The 26,394-nt window shown below is 41.6% G+C and overlaps 1 protein-coding gene across 28 annotated transcripts in view; it reads left to right on the forward strand.

The window, feature by feature from the left end:
- Window positions 1-26,394, forward strand: part of RAP1GDS1 (Rap1 GTPase-GDP dissociation stimulator 1) — a 135,385-nt gene that overhangs the window by 69,545 nt on the left and 39,446 nt on the right. For 16 of the 28 annotated variants that reach the window (XM_084855678.1, XM_084855680.1, XM_084855682.1 and 13 more), the window contains 2 exons: window positions 1,912-2,037; window positions 18,291-18,437. In XM_084855678.1, coding sequence (XP_084711804.1) covers window positions 1,912-2,037; window positions 18,291-18,437 — 273 coding nt within the window. Of the gene's footprint in view, window positions 1-609; window positions 698-1,911; window positions 2,038-18,290; window positions 18,438-26,394 lie in introns of all 28 variants that reach the window. The other 12 variants (XM_084855689.1, XM_084855672.1, XM_084855688.1 and 9 more) reach the window with 2 other exon arrangements.

The raw sequence follows: 26,394 nt of genomic DNA on the forward strand, positions 1-26,394 counted from the left end.
CCAAGGAACCCAAGGCAGTGTACATGATTCTCCTTCTCCTCCGTTTTATCTCCATAGTAACCCTGTGAGGTGGGCTAGGCTGAGAATCAGTGACTGGCCCAAAGTCACCCAGTGAACTTCATGGCCAAGTGGGGACTAGAACCCAGATCTCCTGGGTCCCAGTCCAACACTCTAACCTCTACACCACATTGGCTCTTAACCACACTAGTTGTAGTTTTGAAATCCTGGTCCTTCCTTTGTAACTAAATAGAACATGAGTAAACTGTCACAGTATGTGGTGTTGTTGCATGTGCACATATCCAAATAATTTTTTAGATTTTTAGCTCCAGACCATTAAGTTCATGTTTATTTTTTAAAAATCTCTTTTTTCCTGTAGAGATAAAAGTTATATAAAAGCAAAACATTTGTGCATTTCAAAGCATAAGTGCAGCCTCGCTATTAGCCACTTATCCAGGGTGAGTGGCCATTACCTCCAGATGAATAGCTGTGTAGTGAAGTGGCAAAGCAGCTCATGTCATAGAGCCACCGAAGTACAGAGTACCTGGGCTATGACAGGGTTGCCACTGTAGCATACCTGGGCATGATATTCTGCGTGACCTTTTATTACAGAAAGGCCAGTCACTAGAAGTAGGGCTCCATGGCTAGAAACAGCATGTGGTGCTTTCGTTTCTATGCACACTGCTCTCTGGATTCTTAAGTGAGTACTGTATATTTGTAAAGCACTTTGCATATTAATTACATTATATAAAATCAGTCTGTGTCCCATACAGGATTGTTGTAAGGATTACTACTAAGGGCCAATTAATTTAAATTAATTTAAATGTGTGTCTAGAGCTGCAGCTTTTTTCATTTTTACTCTAAAGTAGGAGCAGGGGCCCCTGATCCAGATCCTTGCACCTACTCTAGAGTAAAAATGAAAAATGAAAGAATGAAAAAAAATATTAAAAGACATACGGCCTGTTTTGGCCAGAAATAATGAATGTAAAGCGGTTTGAACACTTTGAAAGTGCTATACAAATGTTAATTTTTAAAATTATTATTATTATTATTTCTCCCCAAGCAGCAATCTTGTACAGTGCATTGCTTTCTATTTTTGTTTTATAAACAGAGCACTGAATGACTTACTTGAGGCCTGACATGGTTAAACAGGGAGCCCCGAGGGTTCTTTGTCTTAAGTCCATCAAACTAATCCAGCCTTCCCCAACCTGGAGCCCTCCAGATGTGTTGGACTGCAACTACCATCATTCCCAGAACAATCGGAGTTGCAATCCAACACATCTGCAGGGCCCTAGGTTAGGGAAGTTTGCCCTAATCAGTTGGGTAAAACCCTTTTGTCCTTGCCTAGACTACTGAAATAGTATTTTATGCTTAACCCACTGTCTGCGTTGTTCTGTAGCTTTGAAGTTTTGTTTTACTTCCATCTACGATTTAATCAACGTTCAGTATCAGAGGAAGAGATTTTATTCAGACACAGGAGTTCAGCAGCTTTAAACTAGATCTTCTTTCATTGGATTGTGTAGATCCTGTTTAATGTATGAGGGGCAGAACAAGTGTTGATGATATTCAGATATTTCTGTATCAGTATTTATTGTTCCCAAAATATGCTCCCAAAAATGTTTAATTTATCGCAAAACAAAAGTTATTTAAAATACTTTTTATTCTTACCAAATGAATCCACAGAAGTTTGAACATGTCCATAATTCCTAGGGCTTTTTGTTTATTTGTTTGTTGGAACTAGAGTGTTTTTGTTCCATACATAAATTAGTTCTCATAGAGGCAGCTGCAGTGCTTCTGGTATATGTGAATTTGGAACAGAAAATCTATCCGCTGGAGGAAAAATGGCAGTGTTAACAAGAAACAGTCAATTCCCAACAACTAGCCTTTAATTCAACCTCTTTCTTTGGCTTGTAGAATTTATGCGGAATCCATGTGTGGATGCTGGCTTGATCCCACCGTTGGTGCAACTCTTAAACTGCAAAGATCAGGAAGTGCTTCTTCAAACAGGACGTGCCTTGGGCAACATATGCTATGACAGCCGTAAGTGTTCAAATATCAATGTTTTATTTTTTTATTTTTAAGACTGTTTCTTGTTGTTCATTTTTTCTTTCTTGTTTTGTTGTCGACAGGGCTGATTTCTGTGAGACATCTGTGGGTGCTGTCACAATTAAGCCCAACTTGTATGACAGGCTGTCAGAAGTCTTGTTTTTTTAACGGAAGCAGCCAAATCTTTGGCAAATATAATGGGGTTTCATGTACAAAGACAAGCAAATGCTTTTTTAAAAAAATTGAAGACTTGTCTAATTTTGTTACTGTAGATAATTTTAATAGGGTTAACGGGAGCGATGCCATTTTTCTCCAACACAAGTAATAAAGCTTGATGGGATTTGCTTAAATTTGTGCTCTTAACTGATCCATACATTTTGAGAAAAATCCTGTGCCAATATTGGAAGCTCTGCTCCTTCCTGTGCCCTATTGGCTCTTGCTGGCAGGGCTGAAGTCAAGAGGGAGGCAAGGCTTCCATGGACAGAAGAAAATCAGTCTTTCCCATTGCCAGCAATGGAAGAGACATATTTATTTGTGCTCTGAGCGTGTTTAAATGTTTTCCTGGGTCGGGGTGTGATTAGGAACTGAGAGGGCTTAAGATCCCTCAGATCCTTGGTCACTCCCTTCCCGGCCCATTGGAATGCACCTGAAACACCCAGTTTCCACCCTCTGTGAGGTTGGATTCCAACCTCACAAAGGAAGAAACCATGGAGGTTTCCATGGGGGCTGGGAGCTGGGCTCCAACTTTAAACAAACAACTCAGAGCTTCCCTCTATCTATGGACTTGGAGGGGATTTTCTGAACAATCTTATGGCCCCTGGGATGCTATCTAGGATTACTCTCCTAACATCACAAATGCAGTGGTCTACTGGCACTATTATACAGTGCACCTGCATGCTCTGGTATGGATTATGGTGTCTGCTTTATAGACAGCCTTGCTTTGTAGCAGAGGGGTTAGGCTAGCTGGAAAGCATGAACCAGCCATGCCTATAAATGTGTGATACAATCACAATTTAGATAAGTATAGTTTATTCTTAACTGTCCTTAATATCATGTTGAGGCTGCAGACATAAATATTACAGATAAGCAACCACCCCCAAATTTTTGTGGAAAAGTAAATGCAGAAGGTATGCTGAAGTCCCATGTTCAGTCCCCATCACTTCTAGGTAAGGCTGGAAAAACCTCTGCCTGAAATCCTTGAGAGCCTTTGCCAGTCAGCTTCAACAGTATTGGGCTAGATGGACCAATTGTGTGACTCAGTATGGCAGATTCCTATGTTCCTAGATTGTTCCTGTTCAAATGACACTGTAGTTTTGAAATTATTGTAGATGCATGATTTGCACAACTATCACAGGTGCCACATTTTGACTGCGAATCCTGCCATTCACAGATCTAAATATTTTGGTTAATAGCTAGGCTGTAAATTCTACTGTTTACGACTTTCAGCTTCCCTATGCAAAGGTAAGGATGTATTTTTTATTCTATAGATAATCTAGCCTATATCTGACATTTGCAAATAGGAAGTTGGAATTTTAAATATGAATGTGAAACTTTGCAATGTTATATATTAGTATATGTAATTACCCTGTTTCTAAATATCTTAATGTTCAGTAGCTGTTTCATTAAGTTACATACACAGTCAGCAATATCAGGGCATCTTGTCCAAAAAAGTAACTGGTAGCTTGTATTCACTATGTGGGTTTCACTGGATAAATATTATATCAAAATCTTTATATACTTTATCTTTGTCTCATAATACAAATGAATACCAATGCATTTGTATTGAGAACAGTACAAGTTTACTTATTAGTGAAATATTGCCCATGGGATCATCATCTTGCTGATTTCTGAAGCTTTTTACACCCCCCTGCTGCCTGTAATTTCTCAGTTTTGCCTTATTGGGCATTATATTAATTCATCTTTTATAGATTTTGCCAGTAGGCTGAATAATTGAACCCTTCACTCATTTCCAAATCCAAACTTGATTATTTACTAATAGCACAGACACTCTTGAAGGATACTGATTATCTAGACCCATTCCACAGTCTGGGTTTTGCTCTGGTTCCAGGACTGAATCAGCCTTGGTCACCCTGATGGATGACTTTTATCAAGAGAGGGACAGGGGCAGTGCAACCCTGTTAATTCTGCTTGATCTCTCATTGGCTTTTGATACCATCGACCATGCTATCCGCCTGGATCGACTCCGTGGGATGGGCATTGGAGGCACTGTATTACAGTGGTTCTGGCCCTACTTACAGGGCCAATTTCAGAGAGTAACATTGGGTTACTATCCCTTGGCCCTTTGGCAATTGAGCTATGAGGTGCCACGGGGTACCATCTTGTCCCAATGTTGTTTAACATCTATATGATGCTGGTGGGAGCTGTCATTAGGGGATTTGGAGCTAAATGCCATCAGTATGCTGATGATACGCAGCTCTGTCTCCCTATGACATCTGAATCAGGAGAGGCTGTGCAAGTTCTGGATCAGTGCCTAGACTCAGTAATGGGCTGGATGAGGGCCAATAAACTGAAGCCGAATCCTGGCAAGACGGAAGCCCTGTGGGTGAGTGGTTCCCGAGTCTGGGAGATAGGCTCATTACCTGTTCTGGATGGGGTTGTATTCCCCTTGAAAGATCAAGTTCATAGTCTGGGGGTATTCCTAGATCCATCACTGTTGCTGGAGGCCCAAATGGCCAGGGTGGCTCAGAGTGCCTTTTACCAGTTTTGGCTGGTTCACCAGCTATGGCCTCACCTGGACAGGGATAGCTTGACAACAGTGGTACATGCGCTAGTAACCTCAAGACTGGATTACTGCAACATGCTCTATATGGGGATGCCCTTGAGGCTCCTCCGGAAGCTGGAGCTAGTGCAGAATGTAGCAGCTTGGCTGATGTCGGGAGCTGCCCCTTTTGCTCCTTTGCTGAGGGAACTTCACTGGCTGCCTGTTCACTACTGGACCAGATTTAAGGTTTTAGTACTAGTGTATGAAGCCCTAACTAACTTGGGACCAGGATACATGAGAGAGCACCTTCTCCCTTACCGACCTGCCTGGTCATTGAGGTCATCAGAGGGCATGCTCATGGTGGCTCCACATGGACCTATGGGGAATCTAGTAGGGAAGAGCCTTCAGTATGGTGGCCCCCTTCCTATGGAACTTCTTGCCTTTGGAGGCCAGGCAGGTGCCAACATTGTGCTGTTTCTGGTGCCTCCTGAAAACATCTTTATTTCAGGAACCCTCCTTGGGTGACCGGCCATGGTTTTATCAGAATTCTGTTTCCTTTTAAAAATAGTAATTATTTTAACATGATTTTATTCTTTTATTCTATTTTTTATCTTTTAGTGTTCACCGCTCCAGAATCTGTCTAAATATGGAGCGGTATACCAATGCTGCAAATAAATAAATACATAAATAAATGTGGGCATAAACTGTGGTATGAGAGATTATTACCAGTGTCACAGATTTATCTGGCATGAACCATTCAAAACTGACATGGTACCTCTCAGGTTTTCCATGTGTGGGCCTATTTCACACATGTTTCTGTACATATGGTACAGTGATGTGGTAGTCCCTGCGTTAGAACTTTACTGTATTAAAAAAAAGAAAGAATTGAACCTGAATGAATGCAGAGAGGGAAGGGAACTGGGGAAGTCCAACAGGATCCTTATGGGAGTAGGATGATTTTGTGAGGGATCTGAAACTAGCCTTCACATAAATTACGTTTGCTTGCAGCCTTTCTACTTAAGGGATCAGTCGTGGTCAATCTTGGGGGTTCTCATGAGACTTATGAGAAAGGCAGTTCTCAGTTCTGGCTCAGTTGTGGGTTCATTACCATGGAAATGAAGGTGGACAAACAGCATACTATGCACAGCTTCAGAAAAGTTAGGGCAGAGGATAGCATATACCTTTGACTGTAACAACGTAACCAGTAGCAATGCAAAATATTTATAAAGGATTGGACCTAGATTTAGTCTTACCTAGATTGGGGCCATTGAAATCAATGGGACTTAAGTTAGTCATGACTTATTTGTCCCGCTGATTTCAGTGAATCTACTCTGCGCATGACTAAGTCTGCATCCAACCCAAGAAATTTAATCACTGAAAACTGCAGAGCTCAAGTGTTTGTGGTTACACATACTCTAGGTTTGTACAAGGTCCATCAATGTTGTTAAAAAGTAAATCTCAGGTTAATTCCAGAAATGAACTGTATTTGGAGAAATCATGAACGTGTTTCAAAGTTGAAGATGATACTTATCCGCTCGAGGAAATTTTCTATTAGGGCCAATGTTAGCAGGGCCAATTTTGGCAGGTCATTCTTTATCAATCCTAATGGAATATCAACCTCAAATCACATATGATTAATATGGCATCCAAATGCCTACAGGGACATAGGGAAATAAGTGTTCCCTTAATGTCATCTGCCCCGGTTCAACTGATGGATGTTCATAGAATCATAGGGTTGGAAGGGGCCTACAAGACCATCGATTGATATGTTGTGTATACAAACAAAAAGAAAGCACTTCTTTGCTCAATTCATAATTAATTTATGAATTTCACTACCATAAGACATTGTCATGGCCACTAGCTTAAATGGATTAAACAGACTCAGGAAGGGTAAGTCCATCACTGGCCATATTGAACCATTAGATTCACAGGCAGTAAGCTGCAGGAGGGGCTGTAGCTCAGCTGAAGGACCAAGGTTCAGCAATACTATTGACTAGGCTAGATGGACCAATGGCCTGACTTTGCATGAGGGAGCTTCCTGCATTCCTATGCCACCATTGAGGTGGCATAGAAACACAGGAAGCTCCTTATCTGGAGTCAGTTCTCACTTTCATGGTCTGGTTGTGCTTCCTAGAAGCAAGTGCCTAGGCAAAGTGGGAAGCAGAGTGATGGTCTAGATAGACCATAGGATTGATCCTTAGGGCCTGTCACTATCTCTCAACCTAACTTACTTCACAAGGTTGTTGTGCAGATAGAAATGTAATAAATACATACATGCATGCATGCATACATACATACATACAAACAAATAAAGGGTCCTTCCAGACGGAAGGTTCCTAGTGATTATAATCAAAATGCATCTTGCAACTGTTTTGCCTTTTCTAAGTACCTTAAGTGTCTCCACTCGAGCAAGGTATCAGCCCCCTCCCGCCATTGCCTGGAAAAGCTTTACTGCAGGACAACCTGCTCTTTTGTTCCTGACTTTAGCCTTGCTCCTTCTCACTGCCTACACTATGCAGAGATCACAACAGTAGGTTACACAGACAAGTGGAGGAAGTATAGACCTGTGTTGACATTTTTTTCTTTGAACTGTATAAGGAGTGGATCTAGAAGAGCTTCAGCTATTGGGCGGTATAGAAATTATAGATAGATAGATAGATAGATAGATAGATAGATAGATAGATAGATAATAGAAAGGGCCCCTGAAAGAATACTAAGACAGGAGAGAAAGAAGCTTCTTTTTTCCTTTTCACAAAATAGCCGTGTTCATCTTTATGGTAAGTACTGTGACACATTGGAGACTAATTGTTCCGTTGCTACATGCATTTTCATAGACAATAGAGTTCATCAGTGACTCTAAGGCACCACAGCAATTTTTATCTTCTTGTTTTGTGTATGTTGTTTTCTCCTTTGCAAGCCAGTGTTAAAAATTGTGTGTGTGTGTGTGTGTCGGGGGGGGGCTCACACAAGTTTTTGGAAAATAAAGAGAGGCTTCATAGATCAGTGGCAAAGGATATACTTCGTAGGAACCTGGAACCTCACATTTAAACAGTCTCAGGAAAAAAGACTGAGAGAAGATCTCTTCCAAAACCATTGGAGAGCTGCGGTCAGGCAGAGTAGACATGATGAGGCTACACAGACAAAGGTCCAACTCGATTTCATGCAGTTTCTCTCATATCCTTATTTGTTAAAAGTGTGTTTTGGATATGCTCAGAATATGTATAATGTGACTGTGCCCCTTAATCTTAAAACTGTGGTTTAAGTTACGAAATGTCTAGAATTCCTGGGTCTCTGACATGGGGTCCATGGCTACCAATGTGCCACAGATATCTCTCTTGGTGCCCTCTTGGTGTTTCTCCTGGTTTTTATTTTATCTCTTAAAATTTTTTTATTATTAAAAATAATTAAGTGGGAGACTGGCATGCTGCAAAGTGAAGTGCTGCCTTCCAGTGCCATCTTAATTTGGGTTCAAAATAATGGGTTTGGGAGTTCAGGCTCTACCTCTGCCTTGTAATTAGGTTCTTGGGCAAGATACATTTCCTTGAGTCTCACCAGTTTGCCTTTTGGGAAATGAGTATTTGTGATCAGCCATCCCCACTGTGGCAGCCATTTTGTGAATGGGCAACCGTCCATGGCAGCCATTTTGTGAAGGCACACATGACACTCTCAAAATTTCAAATGTGTCCACCAACCAAAAATGGTTGGATAACCCTTATCTAAAGTGATAAGAAATCCAGTGAATCTCTGTGAGAAAGTTCCTGAAAAGATGATGCCTAGTCATTCATGACCTCCCTGCTTAAATGAGCAGAAATACCTATCAAATACAGAACACCCTTGATCCTGTCAGAACTCAAATATTTCATGGTAGAGTACCAAATTGTGGTCACTGTGAGTTCATCGGGCTGCCTGTCAGTTTGTGTATTTGGCATCATTTCTTGAGGACTACATCCTAAATTAAGATTTTAAGTTGCATTGTTGCTGAAAAGTACTCCCATGTTTTTGTTGTTGTTCAGTCGTTTAGTCGTGTCCGACTCTTCGTGACCCCATGGACCATAGCACGCCAGGCCTTCCTGTCCTGCGCTCTCTCCCGGAGCGTGCTCAAGTTCATATTCATTGCATCCGTGATGCTATCTAGCCATCTCATCCTCTGCCGTCCCCTTCTCCTTTTGCCTTCAGTCTTTCCCAGCATCAGGGTCTTTTCCAGAGAGTTTTCTCTTCGCATTAGGTGGCCAAAATATTGGAGCTTCAGCTTCATTATCTGTCCTTCCAATGAGCACTCAGGGTTGATTTCCTTTAGGATTGACTGATTTGACCTCCTTGCAGTCCAGGGGACTCGTAAGAGTCTTCTCCAGCACCACAGTTCGAAAGCATCAATTCTTCGGCGCTCAGCCTTCCTTATAGTCCAGCTCTCACAGCCATACATTACTACTGGGAAAACCATAGCTTTGATTAGACAGACCTTTGTCGGCAAGGTGATGTCTCTGCTTCTTACTATGCTGTCTAGGTTGGCCATAGCTTTCCTCCCAAGGAGCAAGCGTCTTTTAATTTCATGGCTACAGTCACCGTCTGCGGTGATCTTGGAGCCCAAGAAAGTAAAATCTGTCACTGCTTCCATTTCTTCCCCTTCTATATGCCAGGAAGTGATGGGGCCAGATGCCATGATCTTCGTTTTTTTAATGTTGAGTTTCAAGCCAGCTTTTGCACTCTCCTCTTTCACCCTCAACAAGAGGCTCTTTAGATCCTCTTCGCTTTCTGCCATTAGGGTGGTATCGTCTGCATATCGGAGGTTGTTGATAATTCTCCCAGCAATCTTAATTCCGACCTCTGATTCATCCAACCCGGCATTTCTCATGATGTACTCTGCATATAAGTTAAATAAGCAGGGTGACAATATGCAGCCTTGTCGTACTCCTTTCCCAATTTTGAACCAATTGGTTGTTCCATGTCTGGTTCTGACTGTTGCTTCTTGACCCTCGTACAGGTTTCTCAGGAGACAGGTAAGGTGGTCTGGTACTCCCATCACTTTAAGAATTTGCCACAGTTTGTTGTGATCCACACAATCAAAGGCTTTAGCGTAGTCAATGAAGCAGAAATAGACGTTTTTCTGGAATTCTCTTGCTTTCTCCATGATGCAGCGAATGTTGGCGATTTGATCTCTAGTTCCTCTGCCTCTTCGAAACCCAGCTTGTACTTCCGGTAGTTCTCGGTTCGCATACTGCTGAAGCCTAGCTTGTAGGATTTTGAGCATCACCTTGCTGGCATGTGAAATGAGCGCAATGGTGCGGTAGTTTGAACACTCTTTGGCGTTGCCCTTCTTTGGAATTGGAATGTAAACTGACCTTTTCCAGTCTTGTGGCCACTGTTGAGTGTTCCAGATTTGTTGGCATATTGAATGCAGCACTTTAACAGCATCATCTTTTAGGATTTTAAATAGCTCGGCTGGAATACTGTCATCTCCGCTAGCTTTGTTGTTACTAATGCTTCCTAAGGCCAACTTGACTTCACTCTCGAGGATGTCCGGCTCAAGTTCAGTGACCGCACTATCATGGCTATCAGGGACATTCAGATCTTTCCTGTATAGTTCTTCTGTGTATTCTTGCCACCTCTTCTTAATCTCATCTGCTTCTGTTAGGTCCCTGCCTTCTTTGTCCTTTATCATGCCCGTCTTTGCACAAAACGTTCCCTTGAGATCTCCAATTTTCTTGAAGAGATCTCTAGTCTTTCCCATTCTGTTGTTTTCCTCGATTTCTTTGCATTGTTCATTTAAGAAGGCCTTCTTGTCTCTCCTTGCTATTCTCTGGAACTCTGCATTCAGTTGGGTATGTCTTCCCTTTTCTCCCTTGCTTTTCGCTTCCCTTCTTTCGTGAGCTACTTGTAAAGCCTCATCAGACAGCCACTTGGCTTTCTTGCATTTCTTTTTCTTTGGGATGGATTTCGTTGCTGCCTCCTGAACAATGTTACGGACCTCCGTCCATAGTTCCTCAGGCACTCTGCCTATCAGGTCTAATCCCTGAAATCTATTCCTCACCTCCACTGTATATTCATCAGGGAAATGATTTAGGTCATACCTGAACGGTTTAGTGGTTTTCCCGACGTTCTTCAATTTAAGCCGAAATTTTGCAAGAAGCAGCTCATGATCTGAGCCACAGTCAGCTCCAGGTCTTGTTTTGACTGACTGTATGGAGCTTCTCCATCTTTGGCTGCAAAGGACATAATCAATCTGATTTCGATATTGACCATCTGGTGATGTCCATGTGTAGAGTCGCCTCTTGTGCTGTTGGAAAAGAGTGTTTGCTATGATCAGCATGTTCTCTTGGCAAAACTCTATTAGCTTTTGTCCTGCTTCATTTTGTACACCAAGGCCATGCCTGCCTGTTATCCCGGTGATTTCTTGACTTCCTACTTTAGCATTCCAATCCCCTATGATGAAGAGGACATCTTTTTTTGGTGTTATTTCTAGAAGGTGTTGTAGGTCTTCATAGAACCGATCAACCTGAGCTTCTTCGGCCTCAGTGGTTGGGGCATAGACTTGAATTACTGTGATGTTGAATGGTTTGCCTTGGATTCGTACTGAGATCATTCTATCGTTTTTGAGATTGTACCCCAGTACTGCTTTTCCCACCCTTTTGTTGACTATGAGTGCTACTCCATTTCTTCTAAGGGATTCTTGCCCACAATAGTAGATATGATAGTCACCTGAATTAAATTCGCCCATGCCTGTCCATTTTAGTTCGCTGATTCCCAAGATGTCGATGTTCAATCTTGCCATCTCATGTTTGACCACCTCCAGCTTACCTTGATTCATTGATCTGACATTCCAGGTTCCTAAACAATATTGTTCTTTACAGCATCGGATTTTCTTTTCACCACCAGACACATCCACAGCTGAGTGTCCTTTCGGGTTTGGCCCAGCCGCTTCACTCTTTCTGGCGCTACTTGGAAATACCCTCTGCTCTTCCCCAGTAGCATATTGGACACCTTCCGACCTGAGGGGCTCATCTTCCGGCGTCATATCTTTTAGCCTTGTGATACGTTCCATGGGGTTTTCTTGGCAAGAATACTGGAGTGGGTTGCCATTTCCTTCTCCAGTGGACCACATTTTGTCAGAACTCTCTGCCATGACCTGTCCGTCTTGGGTGGCCCTGCACGGCATAGCTTATGACTTCACTGAGTTACGCAAGCCCCTTCGCCACAACAAGGCAGTGATCCATGAAGGGGACTCCCATGTTTAGTTTTTATGTCTAAAAACTTCTCATTTTACAAGTCTAAAAACTCCCATGTTTAGACTTGTAAAATGAGAAGTTTTTAGACACATGTCTACTTATATGCCCACGGTCTGAAACCCTGGAGACACCATTTATGAATATATATAAAAACCTCCTTACATTCTGATTTTTGCAGTCTAAAAACTTGCAAAAGCATTCATTTGACTTAAATTATAGCATTGGAAACAGCCCTGAGACTTCCTCACAAGTGTGTAATTTAACATTCGAATTCTGGAACTTGAATGGAATAACTAAATCCTTATAGTCTTAGACCGTAGAGGTTTTCAGGGCATCCTTGTTTAAGACTGAAAATACTTTTCTGAGAATATACAGGTCTTCAAAGAACTCCTTTGGGAGGCTTTTAAAGAATAAAATATTCTTGGTATATGGAATGCTAGTATATGGAATGCTAGAAAAACTTGACAGCTTAAAATAAATTGAACTACATTTAAAGAAAGGTTTTTGTTCCACAGTTATCCTGTCCCCTGCTGAGAAATATAATTTAAAAGTGGTCCTCCATAGTGATGCACAAAAGTCCACATTGCTGAATAAAAATAATGGAATAATGAGTCTCTCTTTGTTTTTAATTTCAGCTTTGGAAAACAAAGTATTCATATTTATTTGCTTTACAAATACTTGTTTAGCTAATTGGTTGACTTCTGTGAAATGTATTATGTAAAGCTAAGCACGTTAATGGCTATTTTTTAAATAGTATAACTTGCCATTCCTTAAAGAAGAAAAAATAGAAAGGTAATTTTGGTCCCCTGAGCCACCCCCTCCCACACACACACACACAACCCTAGGGAGCCAATAAGTCTTTGACAGTTCCTGAGTATGTGCAGAATTATTAATAAATAAGGAACTGTTCGTGTAAAGAAAAAATACTCTGGCTCATAAGAAGATAAAAAGAGAGCTTAGGGAGCTGAAAGAATAAATGACAGATTAGGTTTATTGGGTAGGATTTTTAGTTATGATCAGCTTCCATTCCCAATGGATGCATGTAAAAATGACATTCAGTTATATACAAAATTGTATATATTCAATTACATACTAGCCTGTCACTGTGTGGTATTTCTGTATTCACTTGGGTGTAAAAGACTACAGCCATTAAAGAGAATCGTGTGTGTGTGTATGTGCGTGCGTGCGCGCGTGTGTATGTTGGCTTTTGCTTGTTTAAGAAATACTTATAGGGAGCTGTAGTGGTGCAAACTGAAGCTGTGATGGGTGTTTGCTCATTAGGTTTACAACGGAGCCACACATGGTTTGTTGGTTTTTTGCTGTTTTAAACTATTGCATTTTTTAAATAATTTTTTTTAAAAAAAAACCCTTCCAAGCTACTCGAGAAATTGGATGTGTTTTGTGTGGGAGTTCACTTTGCTGCTGAACTTGACAAGGTAACAGTCAAGCAAAGAATAAGACAAACCAGTAGTGAACAGGCACATTCTGAACTTGTTTGGATTGGGATTTAGGGGGTGTATTCTGTGGACAGCTCTGGTACTCTAGAATCAGAAAGGGAGTGAAGGGAGTCTTTAACAAACTGTCAGGTTTCCTGATCCCCCCAGCACACATGCTCATGCAATCTGATACTGGACACCCAAATCAGTGAGATTTCTTTATTGTAGGAAATACCATAGCAAAAGCTTAATGGTTACACTCTTCAGAAATCATATAGCTGACGGTCAATTGCTATAGGCTCTATGTAATTCCAGAACAGTCCATAGCTAAACACTACTATGGTGACTGAGATCCTCATCAATGTGGTTTCCCCGTTGTCATTCTCCATGGTTCTGAACATAAGGGAAGGGACTCTGGATTGCTGGGTACCTAACCCAGGCAATCCTTTCATGGGGTTCCAATGCCATGGAAAGGGAATGATTCCTGGAATGAACCCATCAGGCAATCAAGGGATAACTTCTTGAAGGGCCTAAACAAACCACACCCATAGAGAGTCCAACTTTGAATCTTTTGTTGATAACTCCAGACTACATGGTCAAGGCCTATCAAGATCAAAGGAAGGGTAAACCCAGACACACAGGACATTCCGTACCACCACTTTCACATTGGTAACTCCACAGTGCTTGAGTCTAGGCAGAGGAAAGTCCAAAAGTCATAGATCAAACCCAGCCTGCCAGTACGCTGATCTGGCGACAAACAGACACATACAATCCACAGCAACCAGAGTTCAAGTCTATGAAAAGCTTCACGGTACTTTTCGTGGCAAATCCAAAGTTCCAGTCCATGTGCAGAGTGCCTCCAAAAGCCCAGACGCTGATAGATCCAAACAGAGAAGGCTTCAGGCAATGAAGACGAGATGTTCCTAGCAAAGGCTCTTTGCCTTTGCATCCGTTTAAAAGGGAAGGTGTGACTGTAAGACACCCCCTCCGGATCCCTTTGCAGACAAGAGCCTTTAGCATTTCAGCAAGGTCCCTGTTTAAATAGGGCGTCATTGCTCAGCCCTCCAGCAGTGATGCTTCAACGTGGGTGACCCTTCTGCAAACTTACCTCACCTCTGTCAGGTTCTCACAGACAGCTTCCAGCCTTCCTTCCTGCCAAGGCCAGACCAGCAGGTGGACAGGGAGTTGGGTGACTCCCCCTGGCTCTTCTCTGAGAACACTGATAGAGAGAAGCTCACACAGATTCTGACATTCCAGAGGCTGAATTGGCCCAAGCCCTTCCAGGCTACTTCTAATCAAATCCTGGCTATAACCTACAAGGCCCTGACACAAACAACATGTAGCATTCTGAATTTATAGTGTCCTTTGTCCCTTGCAAGAGAGATGTATGGTGCTGATGTGAACATGGAGCTTAAAATCAAAATCTCTGGCAGTTTTCTCTAACCCAGATTAATTTTAATTAGGTTGTATCCATAGATCCACACGTGGAGTTCCACTTTTGGACTGAAGCACTTTCATCTCCCACAAACAGAGGGCGAGGGAGGCTGTTTTTGCTGATTCCTCTTCCTGCCCCTGAAAATCTGTTCCTGCAGGTAGGAGATAGCATGGGCAGGGGAAAGGGGGAATTAGCAAAAATCACCTCTCCCTGCCTTCCCACTTTCCATTCATGGATGGCCACTGCTAGTTCCAACCTAGTGTTTTGATTTTATTTTGTATGCTTGCTATTAATTTGTTATGATTTATTTTATCAAGGCAAGAAATATGGATCCGTACACAAGTTTAAGCATCAAGAATCCTATTTGAAAGATGTTTGGTGCTCCTTTATAACCTGATAAAAAGAAGCAACCCCCCGCCCCCGCAACACATGAGCTACAGGCCATGAATCGTTTTGGTTTATCTGTGCACTCCATGTGGCTTTTCAGTCTTGTTCATTCATTTCATGTTGTTCATTATATTTCTATACCACCCCATAGCTGAAGCTCTCTGGGCAGTTCACAAAAATTAAAAACTATTAAACACATTATATAAAATATAAAAACCATTCACGTAATGGCGTAAAACAAATAACACACACAACAACAACATGTATCTAAAACAATCAGCCAGAGACAATCCAGAGACTCATTATATGCTGCCAAATGCCTGAGAGAAGAGGGCAGTTTTAACCTGGCACCAAAAAGATGACAATGTTGGTGCCAGCTGGGCAACCTCAGGGAGATTATTCCATAAATGGGGGGCCACCACCAAAAGGCATCTCACAAGCCAATGCACAACTCCATGTGCAATTTCATTAGACTAGCTGTTACTTAAACCAGTTGTGCTAGCTGTTCTGCTAATGGTTGTGCACCCACTAGCACCAGGGTGGGCAACCCGTGGCCTTTAGGCTTCATGCAGTCCCCACCCCCGGCGTTTTTCACCCTCTGCCTGTCCCTGCTGCCACCCCTGTCAAATTTTCCGTGGTGGCAAAAATACTGTGATTTTTACTACTGTGGCAGCAAATTCAGCTGTAAATTTGGTGGCAGTGGCCATAATTTTGGTGGGGGCTGTGTGCAGCCCCTGGTGGGTTCAGTGGGGGCAATGAAGCCCCCCAATCTGCAGAAGTTGCCCACCCCTGTGCTAGCAGAACAATGCCAACTCTTGTAATTTTTCCCCTAGCATAAGGTTGATACAACCTTCTGTTTGTTTCAGTGGTCCAGTGGAGGCTGGTGGCTCCAATTTCTGGGTTTTAGTAAGAATCAGCCAGAACTCTAAAGGAGCTATCCAAGGTGCTGAATCTATTTTGCAGATAGGTTTGAGCACCTTGGATAGCTCCTTTGGAGCCTCTACTGCAGTGGTCCCATCATAAGCTGCAGCATGTGACTCTTCTTTTGGTGGGTGAAGTGATAAGAATAGTTGTTGATGATGGTGATGATGATGGACTTTTTATCTGATCCTTTCTCCAAAATACTTTTGGCAGTGTACATGGTGTCATTCTCTTCCTCTCCCCTCCCCCCACATCCTGGATACCTTAAAAACCTTTTTTTTAAAGTGATCCAATAGCTGTGCCCCAGAAAGTACTCGCTACCGCTAAACCTAACTGAGTCCCTATTCATTTCTTTGATGACCCAGTGCATTAATAATAAGATTTGTGGATAGCATTTGATGTGAAAAATGTGACATGTCATGGAGAAAGGTCCTGATATTTGGTGTCTCCTGTGTGTAATTTGATACGGTATAGAGAGAACCTTGCTACCCCCTGTAGATAAAGAATAGAAGAAAATAATACTGAGAGTTCAAGAGCAATTTTGAATATTTAGGGTGGGAAGAAGAAGTGTAGGAAACAATGAGTGGAAATATACTGAAACCTTGTAAATAAAGTTCATTTTTTGGAGAAGGACAATTCTTTTGAATGCTCAAAGGTGAGTTTGCAAGCATCTGACTACAACCTCCATGTATAAACGTTATCTCAGGGAATGCATGGGGATGGTTAAAACTACCTAACACATTTCCTACCATATTCCCTACTGTATTTAACAATTTTTTTCTGGTTTGGCTGAAAAATTTTGAGCTTCATTTGGCAGTAATGTCTTCTGCAAAGATCTGGGTTTTTTGGAAGAGGAAAGAGGTTTAACGTTTTGGTTCCCTGCATCCCTTTTAATTAAGCTTGGAAATAATGTGGTATAACACTTACTTTTTGGGGTATGTGGTCCATACCAAATGAATTTTGTTCTTGACTGTGTTGCCAGCATACTATCTCAACAAGGAAACTTAACTATGGGTTTGCTGTGATGTCTGAACTGACAAAATAGGGATTACAATCAGCCAGCAAACCGGAATCAAATCATGGTTTCAAGTGGACTTGCAAGTTTACAGTTCATGGTAACTATGAGTTGTCATGACATCTAAGCAGGCAAACCATGGTTAAAGTAATTGTTCTGCCTCCAGAATTCCCTGCACTATTCCTTATATCTGCTTGCTGAGCAGGTGGGAAGCAAATGCAAGCAGCTTGAAATCTTAGTTAGCTGAGCAGATGAAAGATTGAAGCAGATGACAAACAGCTCTAAAATAAACTATGGTTTGCCTGTACCATGGTTTTGGTTCTAAGGTATGGTAAGTGCAGACCATTAAGCATTAAAGTATTCTTTGCTCTTCAAGTGCGCATTATTGAAAATTAGGTCATCTTGCTCTGCTGATGAAATTTGTCTCAAACAATTGAAAGCGATTTCATTTCCACACGTAACAACATCATGCAGGTTCAACAAGCTGGTGTTTACAAAACTCTTCAAGGTGCTTGGATGGAAAATGAATTTGCAAAGTATTGTTTTTCTCTGATAGCTCAGGCCCTTGTCTGCTTTTTTGAGGATACCTTTCTGCCTTTCATTGACTAACTTTTTTTTCCCTAGGTGGTCTCTATTTGCATGATTTATTGTCCTCAAATATATTTCCAAAAACCATTGATGCTCTGTGATACCTCTGCTGTGAAGCAGGATCTATCCCATGCTCTGAGAAAGCCTAAGTCCTGCTATTATCTTTTGCTTCCCAATAAAGGAATCATTTTTCTCCCTCAGTCCCCTGTCCCTTGGCATTCTTGCTCAGAGAGAGAAGTGCAATAGCTGTTGTATGGTGGACCGATTGAAGGGGCGATTATGGGTCCTGGGATTCTCCCTACGCACCTGAGTTCATATTTTGCAAGAAATTGTCCTTAAAATAAGGTTCATGTAGCAGCTTTCCACTTAAGCATTCTTGTAAATACCTTTGTCCCATCCATATTGTGATTACAATAGCACTAATAATCCAAGACCATCTTTCTCTTTATGATTATTGTTATGTTTGGAACTCTTAAGTGCTTTTTAAATTTTATTTTTAACTTGACTCTTTGTTTTACAGATGAGGGCAGAAACGCAGTTGACCATGCAGGTGGGGCACAGATTGTAGTAGACCATTTAAGGTCACTGTGCAGTAAAACAGATCCAGCCAGTGAGAAGCTCTTGACTGTCTTTTGTGGCATGCTGATGAACTATAGCAATGAGAATGGTAAACAAAAATGCTAAAAAAAAAAAAAAACCCTTTGTTTTAAATATAACTTTTTTTAAAAAAAGAAAATGTTAAAACAAATAAAAAAGAACAGTTTCTACTTTGATTATAGGTAAAATAGTGTTTCCCATTGTAGCAATAAAACTATTGTAATATCGTTAAATACCATCAGAGCAGTTGCGATACATACTTGTCCCAGTTCAGAGTCCCATGTGTGCTGTTTCCATGTCCACATGGAGTTTCTAAAAGTTTGGGCTAACCCATTCATTTCAATGGAGGTAGCAGTTTTGCATTTGCTCATACAGCTTTGGTTCCTCTGCTGAAATGTGTGGGGCAACTTTCACAGGCAGGCAAGCTCTATGTTGTGTAGAATGGGATGGGCAGAAGGCATTGTCCGGCTTTCCTCACCCCCAACTTGAGGAACATCTGCGCTCCCCTATAGAACTCAGCGACCCAGTTTGGACATACATTTCAAGCTGAGAATGAGCACTGAGCTAGCATGTGCTTCCTTCATACTTCTCCTTTTGTGTGCTGAGCTGACTTCGGTTTCGGTGTGGAGATCCTGGTTTGTTTTTAAACCAGAGTTTCCTGTTTCAGATGTAAGGGGGAAACATTGGTTTAAAACAAACCGGATCTTACACCAAAGTTGGCATGTGGAGAGGGGGTTGGGTGAGGGAGTAATACATAGCCCCAGTTCTCTTTCTCAGTTTCAGAAGTGATGTTTTTAAAAAGCCAACAATGTACATCCAAACTGGGCCACTGGGAATCGTTAAGAGTCAAACCAGTCCCCATCTGGTGACTAAATATTGGGAACTGGCTTTTTTGTAGAGAATTATGAGAACCTTTATCATAGTACATTGTTGCTTCCCTTGATAACAAAGTTGCTTCCTTTGCTGTTCCATACATATCATGTATGGTACATAGCTCTAATGGCATTCTTTCCCATTCTGTGAAATCTTCTCATTAACTTCTTTTCTGTCTGTAAATGGTTCCAATGTAAAAAAATTCTCTATCTTTGAAGTGTTCCTTGGGTTCCTTTGAATGAATCTGGAATAAGAGAGACCAATTATTTCTAAAAAAATGGGATGACTGGACAGCTCCCCAAAATTTGCTTTTCCCTCCACCCCACACCCTGAGGTTTCGTATTAAACTAGTTGTTCTGCCTAATCACTTGTGAGTACTTTTCTAAATCGACTAATTATAAATTAAGATCCTAGATAAACAGCTTTTGAGCAGTCCAAACAATGTATAAATATTAAATGAACTACTCATTCCATCCAAGAGGAAAATTTGCATTACCAACGATGTCCTCATATTTTTACCTGATATCTCTGTAAAAAAATAAATAAATCTGTAGGGACTTCAGATATTTCTGGTGGTATAATTCCAAGGAGTGTGCATGTGGGTGTTTTGACAATGTGTCTGTGGAAAGGCACACTTAGAAAATGTGAATCCTAAAATATAAAGCATCACATTTTCAGGAGGTTCAGGTGGAGGTGGGTGGAGTTTACTGGTTCCATCCTTTTACAACCACACTTGCAGAAATGTTGGCAAAACTTAGGAATCAGTGAGATTTTCAAGGAAACAAACAGCGAAAACAACCTTCTTCCTGAACTTTGCAGGCCCAGTTTTTAGTTGCTCCTGGGCACCCAGATTTTTGCATCCGTGGTTATAATACTCATGTCCACATTCTGGCTTTCTTCATTTTAGCACAGCATCCTTAATTTTCTCTGGGCGCAGAAAAGAATACTGCTACAATGAAGATACTGAAATGTTTGTAGAACCACAACTCTGGGGCAGTCCTTTGCTTTCCAAGTCATCTCCAGAGTGTGGAGGGGTATAATGGGCTGTCCAGCCTTCAGAACAAACCTGTTCACCCACAGGCCAGGGGCAAGAAAGTCTTTGATCTTGGCAAGCAAGAATGTTCAGGGAGGGAATTGCATTACAGCAGCTAAATTAAGCTGCCACAAAACAAAACTGGAGTAGGTTTCCGGCAGAGTGTCTGTTCCCCAGTTCTGAATGGCATCTGCAAGGGTTTCTTCCTTATCTCCTCCCTTCCTCTCTTGGTGACCTAACATATGTGTGGGCTGAGGTGTGTGTGTGTGGGGGGAGGGCTTGTTGTCTCTGGTGCCACTCAGTATTATGTTATGGTATTTCCAGATGAACCTGTTATCCTGCAATTATCCTGCCTCAAACAGAATTTTATGGGGGGTCCAGATGACATCAAGCTCCATTTGTAACCCTCCCATGTTTTGCCACTGCTTCTCTATCTTTTTTCTTCCCAGAAAAACATCTGTTGAGGAGGAAAAGATGGAATAGCTGCATAATGAGTGGGTTCACACAACACAACAAGCCAGGCTATGGATTGTGGGTTGAGTATAGGTTGTTGTTGAATCATGGATGATTGCTGAATCGTGGGTTGTTGTGTTGAGTGAACCCAGCCATGCTAACAGTGACTTGTTAACCACCAACAACCCATGAAGAGAACCCATGATTTATTGTTGGGTTCTGGTTAACAAGCCATGGTTTGTTAGCATGGCTAGGTTCACACAACACAACAGTCCATGATTCAACAGCAACACATACTCATCCCATACTCTAGATTGTTGTGTTGGGTGAACCAAGTCATGCCTTTTGACTGATAGTGCTGGAAGCACCCTTAGTTTCTCTACCACTCTATGTACAAAGTTATTTCCCTCTCCCAGCACTGTCCTGCTCCTGAGACTCAGCAGCTGCTTTCCAGCCTTTACCCTGAAAATATATTCCTTCCAAATAAGTACCTCCCAGTCAGCAAGCTCCTGCCACTTCATTCCAATTTGTTCCAAAGTGGATTGTGGCACAGTTTCAGGAACTGGGTCATAATAAACCAAACATGCGAAAGACCTATCCAATTTTAAATCATTTTCATTTGTAGCTGTGGTGCCTTGCAAAATAGATGAAGGTTAATATGTCTGGAACTTCATATGGTCAAGTCACAAGATGCAACCAAATATTCCACTGCCCCTATTGCTTCGCTCTCCTTAATATTCGTATCAAAGCTCTGCTTTCGTAGCTTGTTAATCCCTCAGCAGCAGCTATCAGTGCCACAATTTCTCCTTTGCTGGTCCTCCTACGTCATCCCCACCCTGATATGTAATTGTTCGGGCTCAGCTATTTGCACTGCTGGTGTCCTCACACATGGCTTTGCAACCCTGTAGCTAGAAGAAGGGTGAGGGAGGTGGAATGACAGTTTTCCATTATTCCCCCCACCCACCAAACTGCCAACAAATGTTTATTTACTTTCTAAAATCTCCCAGGAGCTACACTTGATCTATGCAACAGCCAGAGTTTGGCCAGCCCCTGATTTATAGCCTCTGAAGCATTGTGGTGGTAGATCGGGACTGCAGCAGTCAGATGAACAGCTTTTCAAATGGGCATAAGCAACCTTGCCTCGCTTTTTTATTCCCCTCTTGCAGGGTGTGTTGATAATATGAGACACACCTCTGACACCCACATCTTAAATGTTTGCAGAGGTGTATGCCTGCTATGCTGGTATAACATTTGCTCCATCCCAACAATATATTTACTGATGAAAGCCTTATTTGTGGTCCATATGTCATTATTTCTTCAGGCATAACCCTGTGTATAAGTGAGAATTTGTAAGATCAGGCCATAGCTTGTAATTATCACTCTCCCTAATAGCCAACTCAGCTGGTGAGTCCAAACAGGAATGTAGCCAAAATGGGGCCACTGAGATACAAGTGGGAGGTATTGGCATGCGCAGGGGGTCCCGAAGGTTTGCAGAAGTACACAACATCTTTAGGAAGTAAAACCTATGGGTACCAAAAGAACCCCCAAAAGCTCAATGAGGGACTAAACATGCACAGCAAGCAAGCACAGAATGCCAAGTGTATTTATGGCGGTGGGGGGGGGATGCGGTGGCGGGGGAATTGAATGGAGTATCTTGAAAGAAGGCATGGCTAGCTGGCTGAAAAACTGAACAGGCGCATGCCACACTGCAACATTCTGTTGCAAATCCCACTTGTTATATTTCTGTCCCATCCTTCTTCCAAGGAGTGACATATAACTGTGAGACAGTTTAGGATGTGGGAATCGTAGGTGCTCACTCTGTGCCTTAGGCAAGCTGCTGTCTTTCTAGCTAACACTCTAGCAAGTGCGCCACATGCTCTTCCTTAATTTATTCATTTGAGATGTGAAAATAACACAGTGCCATATTCTACATATCTACTCAGAAGTGAGCCCCAGCAGTGGAGGCTGGTAGCTCCGATTTCAGTGGGGCTCTGAATCCATTCTGGGTTTCACTCAGAACCAGACGGACCCCAAAGGAGCTATCCAAGGTGATGAACCCTAAATAGGTTCAGCAACCTGGATAACTCTGTTAGAATTCTGACTGGTTCTGATTGAAACCCAGAATGGATTCACAGCCCCACTAAAATCGGAGCCACCAGCCTCCAGTGAGCCCCATTGAATTCAAGGGACCTACTCCCACATAAGTGTGTATAGTATTGCAGCCACAAAGTATATAAAATTGTTCTCTATTAGTATTTTGTTAATAATATTAATATTTGGAGGTGGTGGGCTGACCAATCTTATTTTGGAGCTGTGGGTATGTGTACATATCAATATATGTATCTAAAAACCATTATTTACATTGTAGTTTCCCATTTCATTTTGCATTAGTTTTCAGTCTCTTCAATTTTGTGTTTTCATCCATTGCCTTTGAAAAAATATCATAACAGTGTAGTGTAAAAGCCTGTCTTAATCTTGCAAGCTCTCTAGAAGTATGTGATTTGAAGATATTGCATTGATTGATTTATGTTCTGCCTCTTTACATTTCTTTTCCTTCTCTTGAAACCTTACCTAGGCAAGAATTGAAATGGAATCAATATTCAAGTCATTTGTTTCTCCTTTGCTAATTCTTGTGTCTACAGTGACGTCTGTGTTATTTGCATACTGCTTGAAAGTTGTGTTTCCAGAACTAATAGTATGCTGGAATTATATAATAGTAAATACAAGTACAGTTCATAGAAGTGATCCAAAGAATGATTACTTAAAATATTATTTAAACACAGAAAGTTTACAAAAAACTGGTAAACTTTGTTACCTTTTGATTACGTTATTCCATTATTTAATATTAAATGTAACCATGCCTAGATTCTGGACTTGGTACAAACAAAAACTGTAAAATCAAATATTTGGGATATTCGCTTTAGGTATCATTCATTGGCAGCCCTTGGGTGTCAGCTGAAGGACACAGAGCCACTGAAATTCAAATTTAGGAGAAATGCTGTAGCTCAGTGGTTGCTTTGCATGTAAAAGGTCCCAGGCTCGAAAGATCCCTTGGCATCTCCAGTTATTGCTGAGAAAGACTCGGTGTAAATGGTACTGAGCTAGATGGATTAATGGGCTGATTCGGTATAAGGCAGTTTCCTGTGCTCATACGTTTTAGGTAAGTGATTATTTGCACTGGCACATGCATTATTTGATGCATCTTCCACTATGAAAGATGCATTTTTCACTATGACCTGGTTCACACATAATGCTAACTCGTGCTTTATTTAACCAATGATTAACCCACGGTTTGTTGCCCTATTCAGGGTTTGTCTGGCCAATGATCGAACAAACTGTGGTTTATTTTCTCAATCCCTGGGTTGTTTGTGTCCCTCCTCCTTCGCCCACTCCCCCCTGTATCCCAAATGCTTTGTGGTTCTGTAGTACTGGCATCTAGACTAAATAGGGTTTATTTTTTTTCCACTCTTGTCCGCCACTTCACCTGGTGAAACAACCCATGAACAATCGCTGGTTCTGGGTTCACATGTAATGACAATCCATGGTTTAAACAACCCAGAATTCACAATCCAACAACAAACCATGGGTTAACAAACTGTGTGTGTATTTTTTAAGCATGGCTGTATTTGCACATCACAACAACCCAGAATTCAGCAACCCATGGGTTAAATAAATCATGGGTTAGTGTTATGTGTGACTAGGTCTATATGTACATGTACCATCACCCTTGCAACTATGCACTTGCCTGGGGAAAGGAATAATTGCCTCCAAACTACCAAGCAAGAAATATAAACACATGCACTTATACTCTGCACTGCCACAGCACCAGCTAATGAAACTTAGCTGTGGTAGCTGTTGTATTCTTTTGTCTGTCTGCCTGTCTGTCGTGGTTTCCCAATGCAGGATGAATGTGGAAGAGGAGAATGAGTAGAAGTTGCAGAGCAGGGATGGGAGAGCATGCCCAGAAAATCTCATTGCAAGACTGCATATCACAATCCATTCAGTACCCTTTCCTATTATGGAATATATAGGGCCTGTTCTTGTCTTGTGTTGTACTTAGCTGATATTTCTTGTGGTGGCAAAATATTCAGTGAAGAAAAGACTCTTCAGGCTATAACATGCTTCCTCTTAAAAATGTAAGCTTCACTTTCAACGGTGAAATTTGTGAACTCTTCACTAAAGAAGGAGACAGGTTGCCTTAGTGTTTGAATTTAGCTCTATGTCAAGATGGCCTCATCTTTGCCTACAATTATAATGAGCTGCAGGTTCTGTTGGTTTAACTTATAAGCAAGAGTGAGTTAGAATGTTACTTTCACCACATCACCATAGATGTCTCTTAAAGCATTGTTCAGTGTTCAGAACACTGCCGTAGGCAAATGGTGCTGCATAAAAAATTACTTCGTAGGAATCTGAAACCTGAGTTCACTTGAGGAAGTGAAACTTCTGGAGTGAATTTGGCTGTGAATGTAGAGATTTGGTTTCCAAAGACAACCTGTATAGGTGGATATGTCCCGTTATAGCCTCTTAATGTCTTTTGAAGCAATACAGGAACTATAGGAATGTGAATTCCCTATTCATTGTTTTCTATGTGTTGTGTTTTCTGACCTTTTATTCTTTTGTCATGACTCTTTCTTCCCCTAGGCTTAATTATAAAGACACTCTAGACCAGCTTCCCCTAGCCTGGTGCCCTGCAGATGTGTTGGACTACAAGTCCCATCAGTCCCAGCCAGCAAGATGGTATGCTGTTTGGGGCTATGGAATTGTAGTCCAACAGATCTGGAGGGCACCAGGTGGAGAAAGGCTGGTCTAGAACATTGTGATACTTCCCATCAATTGGAGTTCTTCTCCTGGACCAGTTCCTCTAAAGACTTTTTGCTTTTTCCAGGCTTCCTAGGGAGCCCAAGGCCTCCTTGTGGCATTACCTTTAGTAATGTGATGCTAGTTCCTGCAGCATGGCTCTTTCCTGTACCACAGTTATATCCATGGGAAGGATGCATAGTATGAAGTCCTCCCGTACAATTCCCCAAACTTCCAGTGTTAGCAAACAGCAGCCAAAGTAACATCTGAAGAAGCCTCAGGATTCTAAGCAACTTGCAGTGGAGTTAAAGGAGAGCGGGTTAATATTTACCCCCTCATGTGTGCTAGGGGTAGAATTACCTTTTATACATGTGCTGGTAGCATTATGGGCTTACCTAAATTTAACTTCAGTAGCACCATGACAGTGGGGGTAAGGGCTTTCCGAGATCTCTTAATTGGCTTGCAATCTGTGGAAGGCTTACTCATAAATAATTTCAGTTAGTATTGAATAGTACTGTTTGTTTTGATTTAAGAGGCTGAACCAAATGTTGAATCATTCTTGGTAATTTTCTATTGTCTGTAAAAACTGGAGTTACCATACTTCATTCAGTAAAGGGGTAGGTGCAATCCTAGGCATGCTTAGACAGGAAAAAGGTCAGACAATTCCCTAGCTGGCTGGCTGAGGAGTGCTGGAAGCTTTAGGACTTTTTTCTGTCTAAACGTGCATCGGATTGCACCTTTAAACCAGGTAACTAAAGCTGAAAATAGAAGTATGAACACAAACTCTTCACAGCACAATCCTGTACATGTCTACTTGGAAGCAAGCCCTGTTGAGTTCAATGGGATTTACCCCAGGTAAGTGTGAATAGGT

The sequence above is a fragment of the Heloderma suspectum genome, chromosome 5 (genome assembly GCF_057233095.1).
Source record: "Heloderma suspectum isolate Gila_16-S chromosome 5, 16-S_ref, whole genome shotgun sequence".
NCBI lineage: Eukaryota > Metazoa > Chordata > Lepidosauria > Squamata > Helodermatidae > Heloderma > Heloderma suspectum.